A 20468-nucleotide genomic window follows, 5' to 3' on the forward strand; every position below is an offset into this window, starting at 1 on the left:
GGTGACAATAAAAAAAGAGTCGGTAATGTAATGTAATTAGGAAAAAATGAAGTTTTAGAAAAAATATACTTAGAAGATTTTCTATCTAAACCATAGAGCTAATTCCACAGAGATTGACATAGGAAACGCAATAAGTGAATTATTGACCGTAGTGAACGAAATAGTAAGAGACAAGAATTGTAGGCATATAAGAGAGACGAAAAAAGCTATAAGCGCCTACTTTATTTGGCTTTACCTGTCTCTTTACATTTATACGCACATGCTTTATCTATTTCTACTGCGGTCATCCGTTGGGTGCGACTTAGCAGCTCTCGATTTAAAGTGAAAGGGAAGCATAAGTAGGGTTTATAAAGGCGGGATAGTTAACACCCGGTCGATTTGGAAAATGCCAATGGAATTGTCTTTTCATTTCTGTTAGATTTTAACCCCCGATGCAGTAAGAGAAGTGTTATAAGTTTGATCGCTATATGCGTCCGTATGCCTGTGTCACCGTAGCTCCGATTTGAATGCGGTTTTTTTTTTGTTTGAAAGGTTTATTGATCGAAAGTGTTTTTTGGGAAGATTTACACCAGTTGTAGAGAACCAGTAAATAATGTAATAAAAAAATCGTGCGTTTAATTTTCCGAAAATTGGTCAAATTCCTTTCTTTTTTAAGAAATCCAACAAAAACACTGGAAAAGTTTGTTCATTTCTCTTTAAAATGCGCTTGAATGTATTATCATACGAGCTTTTTTAATCGAATTATTCACTATTGATGCATTTGAATATTTATATTTGTTTCTGATATAAATTATTATAATTTTGTTTTGGTACTAATTGAAAAAGGAAATTTTTATCGAAATATTTAATGAGAATAATTCATAACAAAATTTTGAGAATAAAACTTCTTATTAAAAAAAAAAAACATTAATTCAAGAAAACACGCTAATTAGGGAATCTCTTATCGAACACGTAAAAAGTCAGATAAGTTCGAAAATATGCCTAATTCCATATGTTGCCTTAAACGTATCTTGTAGTCAGTCATTCATAACAAATTTTGTAGTAATTTGTCTGGAAAAATGATCAAACCAGTCATCAATTATTCTATCCGCAATGATTTATATGTGGCGAAAAGATTGCCCACTTTGTTTTGAATTTAAAAATTGTTAGGAATTCGGTTTACATAGAACTTAGTTAATGTCTCGCCTTAAAATATGTAAAATCTGTAAGCCATTTATCAATTTTGTTTCAGTTTTACATTATTCATCTACACTATTTATATAAAGAGAAAATTATATTTTCTAGAGTTGAAATTTCCCAGCGAAGCGGGTGGGAAACTGATAGTTGTTAATATAAACAGTCGAAATAAGCAAAGTAAACTCGAATAGTTTTAACACCAATCATTATCGAAGATCCAATTTTTATTTTAATATAAATTTGAAAGGTTTTAGAATTGAAAAGTCTAACCTAAGTAAAATATTTTGAGGTAAAAGTTTTTTGAAATTTAAGAGTTTGATAAGAGTTGCCTAATCGTGGGTCCTTGTATCTGACCATACTCCAAAAAACAATTTTTGGAATAAAACATGTAAATAAATAATAATTGTACAGTGTTTACGTTAAGGAAGATTCGTTTTAATTTGAAAAAATATATATTCACACCAAAAAAAAATTTTAATGAATCGTAAAAAAATTAGTTTTTAAAATTTTCTTTTAACTATTCTAATTCGAATTTTCTTTTATCAGCAAATATTATTATTGAGCCGTAGTATAAAAAAATAAAAATTTACATTGGTAGAATTTAAAAAACTCATTTCTATCATTGCAAATTAGTATTTTTTTGATTTTTTTATTCATTTCTTTTTATTTAAAAGTGTTTATTTACACGCTAACGCGTATATTGTTTAAAAACAATTATTGATACGTAAAAATTATATTAAAATCATGAAGATTAGATGTTTTCCAGATTTTAACGTGCAATTAATTTTTGAAATTTCAAATTAGCGTGTAAATAGACACAGCTCGTTTCTCATATTGCAAATGTATACTCTTCTAGTATGTATTATTATTTAAAAATAAATTTTAAATAATTTATAAGATCTGTAAATCAAATTTTAAAAATAAACTTTTGTTTAAAGATCAGCATGATATGATGGTCTTTTATTAGCATTCCGTAGAATAAGACTTTCAAATTTTAAAAAGTTTTGGTATAGGATATCTATTGGGCTTTTTTAGTTGGAGAAAAAGTTAATAATAAGTTAGTTAATATCGAAAAAAATAAACCAGAGAAATGTTTTTGAATCAGAGATAGCTAACACTTCTTATAGTACCCTTCAAACTTTGGCACTTTTAGAGCTTTTTGTACACAATCACAGTGGCCTGTTCCATCTGTAAGCAATAGGTAATATCTTAGATGCGAAATGGAACTTAAATGATTATTTAGGCTGGGAATCTATCATCGTTGTTGGGATAATCATTTAACACAAAGGGTTGCTGTCCCGCGGACTAAATCAGCTTATTTTGATGAATTTTAAACTGGGATGTATTAAAACGAAAAACCAAATTTAAAGTAATAAATTTCCATGAAATAAACACTTAAGTTTTAGCTAAGACAATCCTTAACTGTTCCATAGATATAAATATGAAAATTTTATTGAAATAATAAACTACGCTAGTGATTTCTTGTGAAAGGTCAATCTAAATGAAAATATAGCGAAGGTTTTTCATATGAATAATTAAATAAAACGTTGACCTACTTTTGATTTTCTTATGATCTATATATGCCAATTTCAAATATCATTTTTGATTAGATTTTCATTATTAATGAGAATTATTCACTGATACATGAAATGATTTTTTTTTTTCGAGAAACGGAAACAAAATAATTACAAAAATTTATGATATCATATAAATTTATGAGAATTATTATTTTTCTGTTTTAATTAATTTCATAATTTATAATTTCGTTAATTAATATTTCTTTTAATTTTCTGGTGTATTTTTTACGTTAAAAAAAGCAATGCCACGCAGTATATGCAAACATGTTGCGTTTGATTATATCGAAATTAATTTATATATACCTTTTGCGAGGTGTTTATTGTGATAGTTTTCCATCGTTATTAGCGTCGAATGCCACTTTAGGTAAGTAACATTTTTTGATACATTTCATCATATTCAAAATTTTATGTGGATCATAATTTGAATTTAAAATCTATGAAATTCGTGTATAAAGATTTTTAAAGTCTTGAAAAATAAATCGGTCAAAATATGGGATGTTTTTGTAATTTTTAAAAAAACTTCTGGAAATTTAAAAAAACCATGTACAACGAAAGATTACAAGTAAATTAAGTACCAATGTGTAAAATTTCATGTAATAAATGCTTGTGTAAAGGCGGTTTATTTAGGAAGCCAAAACACAGTTTTTCTTAAACAATCAAGCAAAATGTTCAGAGAAGCAAATTTTTTTATTCATAGTTGTAGAAAACACAATACGATCGCTTCCACTCAACAGATTCGAGTTTCAAAACACTTCGAAACCTTTTAATGTGCAAAACTCGTCACTCTTAAAAAGATTGCGATTCGTTACAGTTTTATTTTATTCGACCCGAGGTTGTGTTTTATTTTGTTTTGTTTTGTCCGTTTAGTGGAAAACCGGAACAACAGCAAGTTAATATTATTACTTTTATAGCTATTGTAATTGACAGAGAATATACCCTTACCGAATATGATAAACTTCGAGAAACAATTGAAACTTTTATGGTATATGCAAAACGGGAAATTTTAAAACATGGTGGCGTTAATATTCGATATTATTCATGGGCAAATATTAATATTCGAAGGGGTAATTAATAATAATTCCAATTTTAAACGATTTTTCCCTCATTTGGCATTTTATTGTAGAATTTTCTGCTATTTTAAGTATAGCATCATGTGTCGATACTTGGAATTTATTTCGTATGATAAAAGATGAAAATATTTTATTGATGGCGATTACAGGTAATTTCATGAACGATAAATAAAAATTATCGAAAATTTATCCAAAATTGAAATATTTCAGAATCGAATTGTGAACGTTTACCATTAGATGAAGCTATTTCAATACCACTTGTTAAAAATGGCGAGGAATTGCCACAAATACTTTTGGATTTAAGAATTCGAAAAGCTTTTAGTTGGCGCTCAGTGGTTTTAATACACGATGAATCTTTAGGTAAGATACACTAATCAGAAAACTATTCAATTAAAAATAAAATGTTACATTCGGGCAATAGATTAACGTTCGTAAGTAACGTAAAAACTGTTTATATGTTGGAGGGACGGGAAAGTGTTTTTTTTTTCTTTGGGAGCTTCTATCTTACGCAATATTTATCTGACGGGTATTTTTAATTTATTTTTCAAAGGCCATAATATACATGAAGCACTACGTTTAAAAAATTGGCACTTAAAATCTTTAGCTAAATCTCCCTTCAGCTTGATTGTGATTTCTGCTTATAATTTCCAGGCCGAGATCTTGTTACAAGAGTAATTACAGCATTATATGGTGAATTACACGACAAATCAATTTTAGCATCGGCTATATCCGTTTTAAAATTATCAAATCATACGCTAAAAGGCAATCGACGTAATGAGATAATAATGCAAATTCGTGGATTACCATTAAAGCAAGTCGGGCGTAATTTTTTAGTAATTGTACAATTAGATATAATGGCAACTATTTTAGAAATTGCAAAAACATTACAAATGACTACACCAAAAAGTCAATGGTTGTATATTATTTGTGATATGGATAGTAATCAAAATGTTACAACGTACTCGAATTTACTTGGGGAAGGTGAAAATATCGCATTTATATACAATTCAACAATTACGAGTAACGAATGTGTGGTAATTACTTCAAATAAAGGAATCCCTTTTGATCTTTATGGAAATTGACGATCGGAATAATCATTTATTTGTCTAAAATAACATCTTCGTACGTTCTCGAAAGCGCGGAATCATTAGACAAAAAAGCAACGACGAAAGAAGTTGCCTAGATCGGATGATGAATGAGAGTTTCTTCTCATTATAAAAAATATGTTTAAATTAACTGAAATTGAATTTCCATAAATTTTGAAAGGGTTTCTTTAATAATTTGTTGAAAGTACCGTGTACATTCTTTTAGCAAGGAATCGAAAATCAAACTGTGGATGTTTTACGTGGGTTTATGACAGCTTTAGATTCAGCTGTTCGTGAAGAAGAAGAAACTTCATCACAAATACCAGATGAAGAATGGGAAGCTGTTCGTCCAACAAAAGAACAAAGACGTGATTTTTTATTAAAAACTCTAAGAGTAAGGGGAAAAAAAATATTTTTAACCCCCGATGAAAAAAGAGGGATATTATAAGTCCGTCTGTTTGTGGTATCGTAGCTCCTAAACAGATAAACCGATTTTGATTTTTGTTTGATTGAAAGATAATTTAATTGATAGTATTTTTAGCTATATTCCAAGAAAATCGGTTCAGTTTGGAGAGAGCAACAAGAAAAAAAACCGCATTATAATAATTTTCATTTTCACAGCAACATTTGTCTCAATATGGTGTGAACGGGAATTGTACTCGATGGAAATTGCAATCAGGAGAAACTTGGGGGTTACAATATGAACAAAAAAATGAATCGACTGATATACAATTACTGGATGTTGGATATTGGCGTCCAAGCGATGGCTTAAATTTAAATGATGTTTTATTTCCACATGTTGAACACGGATTCCGTGGCCGTACTTTACCATTAGTTTCATTTCATGTAATTTGGTCAACCGCCCGATTTAACAGAATTTAACCTTCACAGATAACATTTTAATTTTAGAATCCACCGTGGCAAGTTTTAAAATTAAATGAAACTGGTTCCGTAGTCGAATATAGTGGTGTTATATTTCATATTATTGAAGAAATATCAAAAAAATTAAATTTTACTTTCACCATTGTATTTCCAGATGGCCATAGAATTGGATTAGCTGCAAATGAAACGTATAACCCATCTACAATTAAGGGTATAAACATAGTTATTGGAATAAATACCACGATACTCGAAATAAAATTGTACAATACAATTTTACTTCGAGTAACGTGTTATTTATTTCAATCACCTCGAAGTCAACAAATATTCATGCTTATAGGTATAAACATTGATAATGCTCGACGTATTGTGAATGAGTCAAATCGAATTATAGAGGTTCTACGTAAAAGATCTGTATTAATGGCTGCTTGTGCGGTTACAGTCAATAATCAACGTAAACATATTATAAATTACACGATGCCAATAAGTACTGAAACATATACTTTTCTAGTATCACGACCAAAAGAATTGAGTAGGGCATTGTTATTTTTGTCACCATTTGCACTTGATGTAAGTGTCATACCAAAATAATTCATTAACTACCTTTTTTGGACATAAAATTTAGATTATTTTATATCCCCTTCCCATTAAATTATAAATCTATGAAGACCTGCAAGATTCGAGTCCGTGTGCAGGAATTATCTAAGGGGGGTTTCATAGTTGCTAGCTCACTCCCCAGGTTATTTAAGATACCAAAATAAATATCATACAGCATTCGAAATACTAAAATTTAACAAATTTATTTACCAAGTAGAATTTTGTGTTTCGTACTTAATAAATGTTCCACAATTCATGATTTTTCGAATGGAATCGAGAGGTCTGTAAAATCACTTTTTCGAGGCCCGATTCACGACTACGGAAATGAATTGTTGTTTAATACACCAAATAAAATTTTTTTAGACTTGGTTATGTTTAGGCATTGCTGTTGCCTCAATGGGACCAATTTTATATTTTATTCACAAATTTAGCCCGGTGTATGAATACACCGGGCTTACTCAAAGCGGTGGATTGTCGACAATTCATAATTGTCTTTGGTATATGTATGGGGCATTAATGCAACAAGGTATTATAATTATGTGCCTTATTTTTTTATTAGAAGTATGATTTTTTTTCCGATTATTCTAGGTGGAATGTATCTGCCTTCCGCTGATAGCGGTAGATTAATTGTGGGAACATGGTGGTTAGTTGTTTTAGTGGTTGTAACTACTTATAGTGGTAATTTAGTGGCATTTTTAACCTTTCCAAAAATTGATAGTCCTATAAATACGATTAACGATTTATTGACTCATCGGGATACTGTCACATGGAGTATTTTACATGGAACTTCTCTTGAAGAGTTTCTAAAAGTAAGCAAAAAGTAATTCTTATCAAATACCAACGAAAGGGTGGCAAGTAACTTGAAAATGTACGGGTTTGACCTTGATAATGATAAGAATTTTAGTCGGGAGACACCGAAAAACCTAAATAATACAAGAAAAAGTTTTAAACGTCCTGGAATTCAACAGGATGTATACCAATCAGATCATATTTATGAAATAGAGTGCAATCTTTACCTTTGTCGCAAGTAGCACAGATCTTCTTTCTATTTCATTTGATTTTTCTTTTAATAGACTACAGATGAACCAAAATTAGAGGCCTTACATAAAGGAGTGCTCTTGAAAGATGAAGTTGACACTAAAATGCTGGATGAAATTACCGCGGGTCGGCATGTTTTCATTGATTGGAAAATTAATCTACAATTTGTCATGAAAAAGGAATTCTTACGAACAAATCGATGCGATCTTACATTAAGTAATAAAATTCTTCGAAGCTTGTTTTTCCATATTGTTACAAGATAATTTAAATTTCTAGGTTCTGATGAATTTTTGGAGGAACAAGTTGCGATGATTGTTTCAAAAGGAAATCCATATCTTCCAATGATCAATGAACAGTAACTGCATACCTAATATACCATAACCTAAATATTGATTTAAAGGAAAAACTATTTATGCTTTTTTTCTCTGGTTTTTAGAATTAAACGTTTACATCAAGTAGGATTAATTGAAAAATGGTTAACAGATTATTTACCGAAAAAAGATCGATGTTCGAATATTGCAACCACCACCGAAGTGAAAAATCACACTGTCAATATGAATGATATGCAAGGATCTTTTTTTGTTTTATTTTTAGGTAAGGTTTATATTAAGGTATGAATTTTTAGGTGAGGTTTATTTTAAGGTATGATACAGGAAAAAATTAAATCAAATTTTTAATAATGTACCCTTTATTCAATGTTTGAGACAGACAATTTTATTTACAATTTACATCATGTAAAATATATCCAAATGTTTAAAAATATGATATCCCAAATGTTTGGTTTAATAAATTATTCAATTATAATTAATAAATCATTTTAATTACGTGTAATTAAAAAAAAAAAAAACTACAGAGATCATACTCCTTCCATATAGGCAATATGCATGATAATAAAATTGCATTATTTTCAAGTGTTTTTTTGAAGATTTAGCATTAGGAGAACATGATAATTACAAAAAATTATAAGAACAAACACATGTTTTGAGCTTCTCCAATTTTATAAGATTGTGTATTAGGAAAACAGAAATAACCAACATTTAAATATGCTCGGTCGGTATATTAGTTATAATTAATATGCTTGTGTTGGTAGCATTGATATTATTTATATATATGTTTCTTTTTATTCAGTGCAATTATATATACACCTCTTTCTCTTACTATTTTATATATTTGTCTCTTTTGAATCAATTATATTACCTATATACCTCACTCTTAGTTATAATATGCGTGTGTTGGTACAATTGTTTTTATTTATATATTCGTTTCTTTTTATTCAATGCAATTACATATATATCTCACTCTCTTACTATTGTTTATATATTTGTCTCTTTCGAATCAATTCAATTAACTATATATCTCACTCTTTTATTGCTTATATTAAAACAGTTATTTTTTTTTATTATTCGACCAATAGGAACGCTTATATTTTAATATAGTTGTCTCTTTTAGTTTAATGCAGTCATGCATATACTTCACTCTCTTGTAAAATAGCCATAATGTCAGCTGTTTATCATATTCTCCTAATACCAAATATTAAAATTTTTAGTTCAAAAATCGAAAAGTAGCTTGTAATATGTTTTGCCTATATGGTAAAAAATTTGTACAAAAAAAGAACATAAAAAAAATCGATTTTAATTTTCAATCAATTTTTAATTAATTTAAACTCGGGTACCCTTTTTTTTAAACAAAATTAAAATTATAGCGTGAGAATTGTAAATATTGACTAATTTTCTTTCGGAAATTGATCAAGCTTGATTGATAGACGAATTTCGCTTCTTGAAAAAATCCTATGGATCCTATAAGATGGTCAAATTGATCTAATGGTGGTATTTTCGTCTGAAATCTCTTAAATTTTGGAAATATTTTCGTCGATTTCTTGAGAATATACTCATTTGATGATCAAAGTAATTGACTTTTTCTGTTTTTTTTTTCTTGCTTACGTAACCCCAAATTTTAGTCTAGAGAAGGCTGATTCCAAAAGACAATTGCTAAAAAGTTGACCACATTGAAAATATTTATTTAAAAAGAATCTAAATTATATTTAAGGATGCTTTATAGATTCAATTTATTATTTTAATATGCAAATAAAAGATTAAAAAATACAGAAATAGAAAAAAATTTTATAATCCGGTTTACAAATGATCAAATATTCATATTTTTAAACAGAGTTGGATTTAGTTAGAAATTTATGCCATTACTATTTGCAGTAATATTATGCAATAATAACAACAAATTTCCTACGAAACCCTCTAGATAATAATAACACACACTTATTTGTTTATAATAATATTTTTGTAAATAAAAATTTTATTTAGTTGAATTCCTTGAAATATGTTTATATATCTTCTCGATGCATTAATTATATAAACAAAAATTTTCCGATTCTAATTTACACTAATTGTGCTTTTTCCCAGGTTTTATTTGCGCAGCTTTTGTGATAATCATTGAAAAGCTTTGGAAGAAAAGGGTAATCTCAAAGGAACAAAAAGTAATACAACCGTTTATGTCATAAAATTTTTAATAAAAAAAAGCAAGTTAGTTAGTACAGCAAATCAAAATTTAAAAAAAGTATTTAAAATAATTGTTTTCTGTTAGGTATCAATATTGTAAACAAAAATAATAAACTATTAACAATAATGCATATTAATGAAATGATCTTTATTTTTAAATGTTGAACCCCAAGCACCATATTTTCTTTTTTCTTCAGCCTTTCTAATTTCTTCCGCTTCGCGTTTTTTCATGGCTTCAAAGCCTGCTTTCCGGGATGAATTGTCATCCATGGCGTTAAGCGATTTGTTAAAAAGACCTGTTTCTCCCTGAACCATGTTGTTGCAGTGTGTTTTTTGATATTGATACCTAAATTTGTTATCGGGAATTGACGATTCGTTTATGGTACGTGTGTTATTTGAGTAAGCACTTGAAGTTCAAGACGGTTTCCGGTGTTTGCTCTTCGACTTCCTTTACGTGTGCATAAATTTTTATCCAATCTGAAAACAATTTAACGTGTTTTAGGATCAAATAACACATATGTATAAAACTCGACCTTTCTGACGTAAATAGAAGTGAAAGGGCAGTTTTAGAAGCGTTTTTCCTATTTTCGGGAGTTGGGATGTAGGTAATGAAACTTTTCGAAGTATTCTGTTAATTTAACTTTAATATCTCTTTTCGTTTTTGAGTTATCGTGCCGACAGACGAGCGGACAAACGGAAATGGACTAATTAGGTGATTTATGAACACTTATTCCAAAATTTTGTTCGTATCGTCAATATTTCTAAGGGTTATATAAACTTGGGACTAAAAAGGAAAATGCCTTGAAGAAAGTATTTCAAATTTCCTGTCTACTTGATGAGAAATTTGATGGATTTTCCATTTTATTTTATAAATCGAGGGTTTTTTTTTAAAAAAATTCATTTCATTTATAAATTTACCTGACGATTGGTAGAAATTTGGAGGTAGCTTGAAATCCTGTAACTCTACTTATCATTGACACATAAATTTGGTCACCAAATATTAAATAAAATCACGTATACGATGAACTATGTGCAGCACTCAGATACACAAAACGATACTGAATCCAAAACAAATATTCTAATATGTAAAGTTATTATTTTATTGAAGTTGTAAGAATATTCATAAGTGGGGATACAAAATTTATTCATAAGTTTTCCAATGGATTTTAATAATTTTAGACTAAAATGAAGTTGTTTTTCTGGTAAAATCACGTACGCTGTTCATGCTGTAAGAAGGATTCAATAAATCTTCTAAACAAATTACTTTGTTTTTTCCTTGCTGTTTTATGAATGAAAAAATTTCGAATTTTATAAATTGTAAAGTAAAAGATTCCTCAAAATATTTTAAAGAAAGATGTTTAATTGTCCGAGGATTTTAAATGATAGAGAAGACCTTATTGTTGAAACAACTTTGATTATCTGCCATAAGCATGATTACAGTAGTTGCTCCCAGAAAGTTTTAAGGGTAGTGCCAAATTGCACCGAGGCACATCGAAAATATTGTCCATATCCAACACTTTGCATATTTCGTTAGACATATTGCCTCCTTAATTATTGAATAAAACAATCAAAAGTAGCCAAAAAAATTTAAAATTGCAAAATTCATTCCGTTTTTGAGCTTTTCTTTTTTCTGTACATATTCCGGTACGATGTAACCAATCGCATCACTCCAGGACGGTCGCTAGAGGCCATGCTATCTAAAAAACCACAAATTTTAGATAATAGTATAGTTTTCTTTGAAAATAGACAGTTTGGTTCAAAGTTTCCGAAAAAATTTGATGATTTTTTAGTTAACCGTTAATCCCGAAGATCCTGATAAGGATAATCGGACAAACTTAATTATTGTATTGTCATCGGTGCTTGGTTTCGAAGAGAATGAAAATCATATTCAAAGATTCCGTTGCATAGCTAATAAAAGCGCGTTAAAAATTGTGAGAAACAGAATTTAAATCCATTTTATTTGTACGGACTGCATATTTTGCGATATCGTGATTTTCTGTCGATTTTTGCGTTAACATTCGATTTTTAATCATCCATAAAACTCGGAGACTTTTGATAATATAAATAATTAATATAATTTAATAATAATAATAATTTTAAATCTTTTCAAAGGTATACGTAATTTCAAAAGAAGTTTTGATATATGAGTAAAATAAAGTTATAAGGAATTTTTAATTTATCGAATTAACCCACTTTAAGCATAAAATTTTTTATGATTACGTTTAATAATAATTTGTATGAAAACAAACGAGCATTTTGTTTGCAAACAAAATAAAGATTCCAAATTATTAATAAATCTTCAGGAATTAATGAATATGTATTTTTATATTAAAAACTTGTTTTTGAATAGAATATATGATGTTATGAATACAACATATTGCATCAGATTTTTCGCCTGTAATATATAGGTATAGAAAGTAAGATAAAGTTTAGAAGAATACACGTAAGATGTAACAATTTCAAAAAGACTGTATTTTTTTAATTTGAGAAAACATTCAGTCATTAATAGGTCGCATACAGTTTACAAGAATGTGATATTTTATTATTACAAGACTTCTTTTATTTATATCCCAAATAGATTTGAATATCGGTAGCGTTTAAATTAGAATAAATAGGAAATTAAAATTATAATAATTTCTTTTATTGGGATAGAAAATTTACCAGCCTTTCTTCTAGGGCGTTCGAACTTTTCTACGAAAAAGAAGTAATCTTATACGACCTTATTGAGCACAATTATTTACGCATGGCTCGTAGTTTTCTTTAGAAGTCAAGCCATAATAAAATTAATAAAAAAGACAACTTACTCCGAACTGCACTCCCTCGGAAAAGCTGCTAATTGCGGAACCCTACTGATAAAATTTCAAATTTCAGTCTTCAGGCAGTTTCATCACTCATCTTTCCCATCTCCAATATAAAATCGATATCTTACAATTGGTCAGCCTTAATGCTACCTAGGCTCCATTTTGGCTCAGTATTTTTTTTTGGTAGTGATATAGTCATTCGTTGAAAGTATACTGCGCCACTATAAATTCTTCAAATTAGTTTTCTCTCAAATTCTTGTTACGTAGCTCCAAAATTTGCGTTAGATCGAAGTAGTAATAAACATTTTGAACATGGAACGTTCAATCGAATTGTTCGATTTAAGAATCAGATCACTTAATCCATACGTCAGATAATACCCAGTAAGGGTTATAGGGCCACAATGACCCACCTCTAGTTTAAATTTTGTATTGCATATTCCCATAAAAATCCTGAAGAGTACTTTATGCAGTTCAATTTTTCAATTCTGGAATCCATCGACTATTTACATCCTAGTGCGTAAATCACATAAAATTGGCTACGCAAACACTGAAAACAGGAAAAGAATTCTTGATATAATAATTTTTAATCTAAAACTTTTGAAACATAGAACTTAAGAATTTTCCGATTTAAGAATCAGACTAATTATACAATTAAGGGGTATAAATAAACCACAATGACGCACCCTTAACGTATAGCATAATTTTGCATAGTATTTTTCCATAAAAATATTTCATGCAGTTTGGCTTGTCAATTCTGAAAATCGCAAAACAGCAAAGAGAACTTTTGATACAACAATTGTTAATCCAAAACTCTTGGAACAATGGAACGTACAATCGAATTTTTTTTTTAAATCCTGAAACATCAATTAATTTCTCTAATTGCTGAATCGAAAACTAAATCTAAAAAAAAATCCACGAGCTATTCTAGGAATATTTTGAATTTTTCTAGTTTTTCATGCTTTTTATGATATGAAACAACACCTTGCTTACTTTTACCTAGTTTGATTTTGCATTTTCTTGAATTGTAAGTTCTCTGTAATGAAAGAAAGTAAAAGAAACCAAATTTTTTGCACAAGACAATTTTTTTTATTAAAAAAAAAAATATTTATAACACATGTATAAACGATGAAAAAAAATGTAGAGTTTTAAGAGCAGTGTAAAAGCAAAAAACCACTTTCATAATTTAAAAAGAACCCTATATATTTTTTAGAGAGTTGACCAGGCTCTCATGATTTTTTTCGGTTATAGTCATAAAACTTGTAACAGTATCATCTTGCATTCATGATAACAACAACCTAACATATCGTTTAAAAAATGGAAACCAGCTATTAAAATTTCAATTAACATCCAAAATGTATTAAAAAACGTTACAGGTGATTCTATGAATGGTATGAGAAATGCACTCATTTGAGTTCACGGTCACGTTCTTGTGGACATGCCATTTGATATAAGAATTGTATAAGTGTTCTTGTTGGTCTGCCAGTCATTCGATGTAATGGATAGTACGGGTACAAGTCATTTACAGAGTTCTTACCAACACCGGATACATCAATATGAGCCCAATCCATACATTCAATAAATTCACTAAGGAAACCAGCGGCCATACATGGTTCACCATCTCCTTTACCCAAGTTGTTCACATCATGAGACTCGAAATCTGTAACCTTATGTCTGAAGTATTCCCATAAAGGTAAACGCCATACACGATCTCCAGTGATTACACTAGCCTTACTCAATTGTTGCCAAATTTGTTCATTGTTTGAGAATACGCCTGCAGCACATGTTCCAAAGCAATCACGAATACCAGTTGAAATTGACGCGATATCAATTATCATTCTTGGTTTGTGGTATAATTGAGTATATACTAGAGTATCAGCTAAAATTAATTGTCCTTCATGGTCGGTATGTTCCACTGCAATGGATTTACCATTTGCAGCAAATACAATGTCTCCAGGTTTCACAGCCATACCGCTGGGCATGTTCTCAGCCATTGGTGCAATTCCAATTATGTTTAGAGGTAAACTAAGAGCTGAAGCTGCTCGTATAACAGCAACAACAGTTGCAGCGCCAGTCATATCGGCCCTGTATTTTTTAAGATCTTCAGCAGTTTTGATACAGATACCACCAGAGTCAAACGTAACACCTTTACCAACTAAACAAATTGGTTTTTGATCAGAAGGTCCTCCACAATATGTCATTTCAATGAATACTGGAGGCTCACATGAACCTCTTGCTGCTGTTAAGAGGGCATTCAATTTTTTAGATTCAATCCAGTCCTTGTCATGAACTTCGACCTTAATACCACACGGACATAACACATTGACCGCTTGTTGTGCAAATGCTGTAGGTGTCATTTGGTTAGCTGGTGTATCACTGAGCCGACGTGCAAGATTTTGTGCCTCAGCTTTGAAGAGTCCACGTTGCCATGCATCATGATCAGTATCGTCGTGTAATTCCAAAGTTGGTACAATTATCCATTTTTGACGTGCTTTATTTTCTTGGTATTTCCATACAGCTAGAGCACTACCTTCGGCAGCATGTTCAGGCGCACCGAATCCTTCAACTAAAATGTGTCCAATGCCTTGTTCTTGTAGTTTTCTGGCACCCATTGCTGCTCCAGCTCTTACTGCTTCTCTTGCTTCGTCTATCGCTTCAACATCGTTGTAACCCAAAGTCTTTGGTCCAAGTCCAACGACTGCCACTCCCCAGAACTCGTTGGCCAAATTATTGAATACACGACATTGTCCCCGTTCAAATAGACTGCCATGTACAGCGATTAAGTCTCCTAGTTTTCCATTTAATTTATCATTGAATTTACTGCAAGCTGGTGAAAGTACAGGGTCCCGATTACATCCTTCATAAACTCCTAATATAATTCCTTTCTGTAAAATAAAGAGAAAAAACGACGGTATTAGTAAAACGTAAATTTTGGATATAGAAAATTTTGATTACCTTTTCTGGTGTTTTTAATGTCGGACATTTGTCTGCTCCCGCATCACAGAGTTTTCTTATTATTTTCTTGTAGACTGCATGTCCATTAATTTTTTTAAAGTTTGAAATAGGTCGAAAATATGACATGATGGTAATTTAGATTAACATTTCCGTGATATCAAATGAATGATTCTGAATTTGTAATTTTGGCTATAAGTAAATAAACTAAACCCATGGTTTCCACATTTTAACAAAAAAATTTTGTTTTTATTTTGATTTATAAACCACTTAGATTTATACAAAATGTTTTTTAGGGATCTGTACCTAAAGTATGAAAATCGAAACTTTTACCGTTTTATCTGTATGACAAAAATTTGATTTTATCTAAATCAAATTGAATAACTTAAAATGAATCCATATACATACGAGAGCAAAATAATTTTCAATGAATATATCCAGAAGATAGGATAGGCTTTCAAATTTTTGTAATGATATTAAGAAAAAAATTTATTATTATACGAGATTTGAAACAAATTCTATTTTTAAATTTATCATTTTATTTTTTACGAAATATTTTACATGAGTCTCCTTTTTTGTTTAGGGCTCGGTTCAACTGTATCCGTTGTATCCTCTTGTCTCCGGGCCAGTGCCGTGTTACATTTTGGTAGATAACTCGAGGCAATCGGAAACGGTTCCTTTCAGTTATTTTTTCAGTAATTAAAATAAAAGATGAAATCTACTCTCAATTACGATTACTTGTTTTCATATTTTCTTTGTTTACCGAACCGGGGCATGACAGTTTCTTAAAAAAATGAACACTTTCACGTATCGATCTAAGGGCTGCTAAAGTTTTATTAATTAGTGTTTTTCAATAATTTTAATTTGACATTCACTATAACATTTACATGTAAAGAATTTCAAATTAATCATAACAGCCTCTTTTAACGCCAAAATTTTTCACTGGAAGCACTGGCATCGATTTTATTGTCCCTACTATAACTACGCACACAACGAATACAAAAATGCTCTGAATTTTCTAGACGACTTTTTCTCTTTGTAGTTTATTTCTGGTTAACGAGAAAAACTTCTACAATTCAAGTTTTCACGAGTAATTGATACGAAACTGGTCATTTAATACAACAATCTTTTTTTGAATCATGCAGAATTTTTCCCAGAATTTGTTGAAACCAACCAAAGTTAATTTTCATGCTTAAAATCTTAAAGACTATTACTCACCTAATATATTATTGACGTTAAATACGTGATAATAGAAAGATAATCATATATCTAACAAAAAAATATGTTTCTTTTTTATTAATCAAAGTTTATTACAAATATTGAAATTAAATTAAATTATTCTAATGATTAATGAATTATTTTTTTTCAGTCGACGATTGAAATTGTCCTTTTTGCGTTAGAGTATTATCTTCATACGTTTCTAATACATCAGCCAAATGTTCATTATCTCTTGGTTTCTTGAATTGTTTCTTACGATTACTTGCTTTCTTTCGTTTAATTGGTGCCATTGGTTTCTTAAGACCGTGATCTTGCATTGATCGGATACCTGAGCATAATTAAATTCTAAATTATTGTACTGTTTTTATAAAAAAAAACTACGATTTTGTAGAATTCGGAAGAGTGAGACACGAATTGAATTAATTTACAAACATTTTCATAATAATTGAATGAATATTCAATAATAGTGTGATTCCAAGGAAACAGAAAATACAGGTTGGACAATAATAAGGTTTTGCTCTAGAATTATCGAGAAATTTGGTTTTAGTCAAAAAAACTTAACGCCTGGAGAACTCAAGAAATCAATTTCGTGTGCTAGGTAACTAAATAGAACACGCATATGACACGAATTTCAGTTACTGAGCAACGAACGCCTATCAGATGATGCTGTTAATGATCTGGGTGGAGCAAAATAAGGTTTTATTAAAATGGAATTAGGGATCGAATGATAATAGTTTTCAATAAGAATACAACGGATTTTGAAATAATTCGCTACGACTTTTTTTCGAAATTTGAAGATGAATTAAAAGCAGTTTTTTGGCATTAATCGTTCCTTATTGAATTTGAAGGTTACCAAACAGTTTCCCAACACCGTATGAGGATATTCGTACAATATCGTGTGTCTAGCGTTTATTTGGCGTGAGTCCCACGTTAAGAAAATTTGGAGTAGACAATAAGCGTGATCAGAATATTATTTAAGATTTTCTGAGGATCAGTTAATGAACGCCATCACAGGGTTAACCAAAAAGCACAAAAAAATGCAGATCCGTGCTAACTCGATTCCATTAAACGAATGACCAACTCGTGGATCAATAAATGAACGCAATCACAGAGAACAACTATTAATTTTTCACCAGCTACGACAACGGATTCGTAATCTACATTAAAAAAAATGCTCTAATTTTATTTTTTACCCCACGTTTTAGCTTTTTTAAGAAAAGTAGCTAGAAATATCTACTTCGAATCATCTTAATTTTTCGATATTTTTATAAAAATAATTTTATTTAAAGTATTAGTATTTAAAAGTAACGTAAAAAAAAAAAAAGAAGATTATACCTTGTTTTTCTAAATACTCATCGATCTTTTCATCATCAACCACATCAACACCAACAGTCCTCCATAATTTTTGGAATTCTTCATCGATTGGTAACGATGCCGTTCGATCATTATAAAATAATATTTTCTTTTTGTCAATTGGTCGTGTTATAAATAAAATTTCATTTTGGAGATGTTTTAGAGCTTTATCACAATGAGGTAATGATTCTTGAATATCTTCAAGTAGAATTCCACCCAAACCTTTTAAATCATGTTGTTTTAACAATCGTAACAACGATTTTCTATCACGAATTTTATACGTTGCTTTAAACGTAAATTTATTATCTGGTGATACTTCAATTTTTGGATTATTTACTAAAGCTTCATTTAATAACCACTGAAAATAAAAAATATCTACTTAGAAAACTCATTTTTGATACATTAAGACAATTCAGGAGGAGAGTACGATAGCTGTGGCGCCACGATTTGACGATGGAATATAGTTAAACAAAGTAAAACAAATCGAAAATGAAGAGTGCTAATTTTCGAGTAATTGACTCCTAAAGGCTACATTTGAAATTACACATATGGCCATTATTTTTATGTTGAATCATTTGAATTTGACAAGTTCATTTGGATCACAAGTTCCTTTGCGTTTACCCTGTGATTGCGTTCATTCACTGATCTACAGGTGGGCCATACCTTTAATGGGGTCGTGTTAGCACAGGTCTGCGGGTTTTTAGCCCTTGCGTTTACAATGTGATTGCGTTCATTCACTGATCTACAGGTTGGCCAGTACTTTAATGGGGTCGTGTTAGCACAGGACTGCGGGTTTTTAGCCCTTGCGTTTACAATGTGATTGCGTTCATTTACTGATATACAGGTTGGCCATGCCTTTAATGGGGTCGTGTTAGCACAGGACTGCGGGTTTTTAGCCCTTGCGTTTACAATGTGATTGCGTTCATTCACTGATATACAGGTTGGCCATGCCTTTAATGGGGTCGTGTTAGCACAGGACTGTGGGTTTTTAGCCCTTGCGTTTACAATGTGATTGCGTTCATTCACTAATGTACAGGTTGGTCATGCCTTTAATGGGGTCGTGTTAGCACAGGTCTGCGGGTTTTTAGCCCTTGCGTTACAAAAATGGCGAATTTAATGACATAAAAATTTCAGTTTTTAGACTTCATTATCTCGAAAACTCGAAAATTGGTATTCTTCATTTTTGCTTTATTAAAGCGTGTTTTATAATATTCTGTTGTCAAATCGTGGCGCCACAGTTATCGTACTCGAGCCCAATTCAGGAGCTAAATTAGAAACTTACTTGTTTCACTTTACTTCCAACATCTAATTGATTAGTTTCATCTAAAATTTCTTCTAATGATAATGGATGATCTTCACCCTCCTGGTGACGAGTTTTCATATGTTTAACAATTTTCGCTAAGACTCCAAATCGATATTGTGAACTACCAGTCATAGTTTTGTAGCTAAAATTTGAAAATTATGAATTATATTTAGAATTAAACGCGTTTACATACGAATATTGTGGCTCATACTTTGAAATATCAATTTTCGGTCCACTACTGGACGATACAGGTTTTGATTTCTTTTTGGGTGGTTCTTCACGGCTCTCATATTTGGTCTCTTTAATTTTTCTTTCGACACTGTAAATTTTTCAATACATTAAAATATGTTACCATTTTTTTTGATAAAACATTTTCTTCTTCGATACTTACGTTGGATTGGATAAAGCTCGTTTTTTAAAGAGTTCTCGTTCTCTTAATAATGCTGGATCCATTTTAAATCTAATATTTATTTCTGTTTATTTCTATCTGAAAATTTTGTCTTTACAATAACTTGACGTTTAACAATCTGTTAATATTCTTGTATGTCTATGGTTAATAAGATTGTCAAATTAACGATACTACCAACTTAAATACTAAAAACTGAAATAAATGGCTACCAACTAAATATTGACAATTTGGGCAAACAGGCACCAAGGGGAATCTGGATCTTAGCCAGGGGCTTGGGTATATAGCACCCAATAGCACCAAGGGTCTGGATCTTTCAAGGGGGGGGGGGGTAGTTGCAATGAGGAAACTATTCTGAATTTGATTTTAATCTTCAGGGTCCAACTAAAAATCGAGTTCGTTACTGAATATTGTAATGGGTTGGTTGACAAATTATCCAGTCAAATTAGTCCATAAAATATAAGAGTTTTTGAGATGTTAGCTGAAAAATAATTGTCTGCCCAAAT

General features: G+C 30.3%; 3 protein-coding genes across 3 annotated transcripts; 1 reads left to right on the forward strand and 2 right to left on the reverse strand.

Annotated features, from left to right (window-relative positions):
* The first annotated feature begins 4178 nt into the window (after positions 1-4178).
* LOC123301813 (ionotropic receptor 93a) lies at positions 4179-9934 on the forward strand. The gene is made up of 12 exons (XM_044884718.1): positions 4179-4183; positions 4475-4857; positions 5135-5302; positions 5530-5754; positions 5818-6001; positions 6128-6357; positions 6748-6910; positions 6973-7193; positions 7458-7638; positions 7699-7777; positions 7859-8016; positions 9837-9934. Exons 2-12 carry the CDS (start codon positions 4609-4611, stop codon positions 9932-9934), a joined length of 1956 nt encoding a protein of 651 aa, XP_044740653.1. The 5' UTR covers positions 4179-4183; positions 4475-4608.
* Positions 9935-14061: 4127 nt separating this feature from the next.
* On the reverse strand, positions 14062-15860 carry LOC123300037 (cytosol aminopeptidase-like). The gene is made up of 2 exons (XM_044882496.1): positions 15686-15860; positions 14062-15615 (listed from the first exon to the last, which is right to left on the reverse strand). Exons 1-2 carry the CDS (start codon positions 15809-15811, stop codon positions 14137-14139), a joined length of 1605 nt encoding a protein of 534 aa, XP_044738431.1. The 5' UTR covers positions 15812-15860; the 3' UTR covers positions 14062-14136.
* Positions 15861-17034: 1174 nt separating this feature from the next.
* Positions 17035-20119, reverse strand: LOC123300358 (transcription initiation factor IIE subunit beta). The gene is made up of 5 exons (XM_044882925.1): positions 19948-20119; positions 19768-19875; positions 19536-19698; positions 18236-18611; positions 17035-17228 (listed from the first exon to the last, which is right to left on the reverse strand). Exons 1-5 carry the CDS (start codon positions 20007-20009, stop codon positions 17038-17040), a joined length of 900 nt encoding a protein of 299 aa, XP_044738860.1. The 5' UTR covers positions 20010-20119; the 3' UTR covers positions 17035-17037.
* Positions 20120-20468: the final 349 nt, after the last annotated feature.

This window comes from Chrysoperla carnea, chromosome 5, assembly GCF_905475395.1.
Source record: "Chrysoperla carnea chromosome 5, inChrCarn1.1, whole genome shotgun sequence".
NCBI classification, from domain to species: Eukaryota; Metazoa; Arthropoda; class Insecta; order Neuroptera; family Chrysopidae; genus Chrysoperla; species Chrysoperla carnea.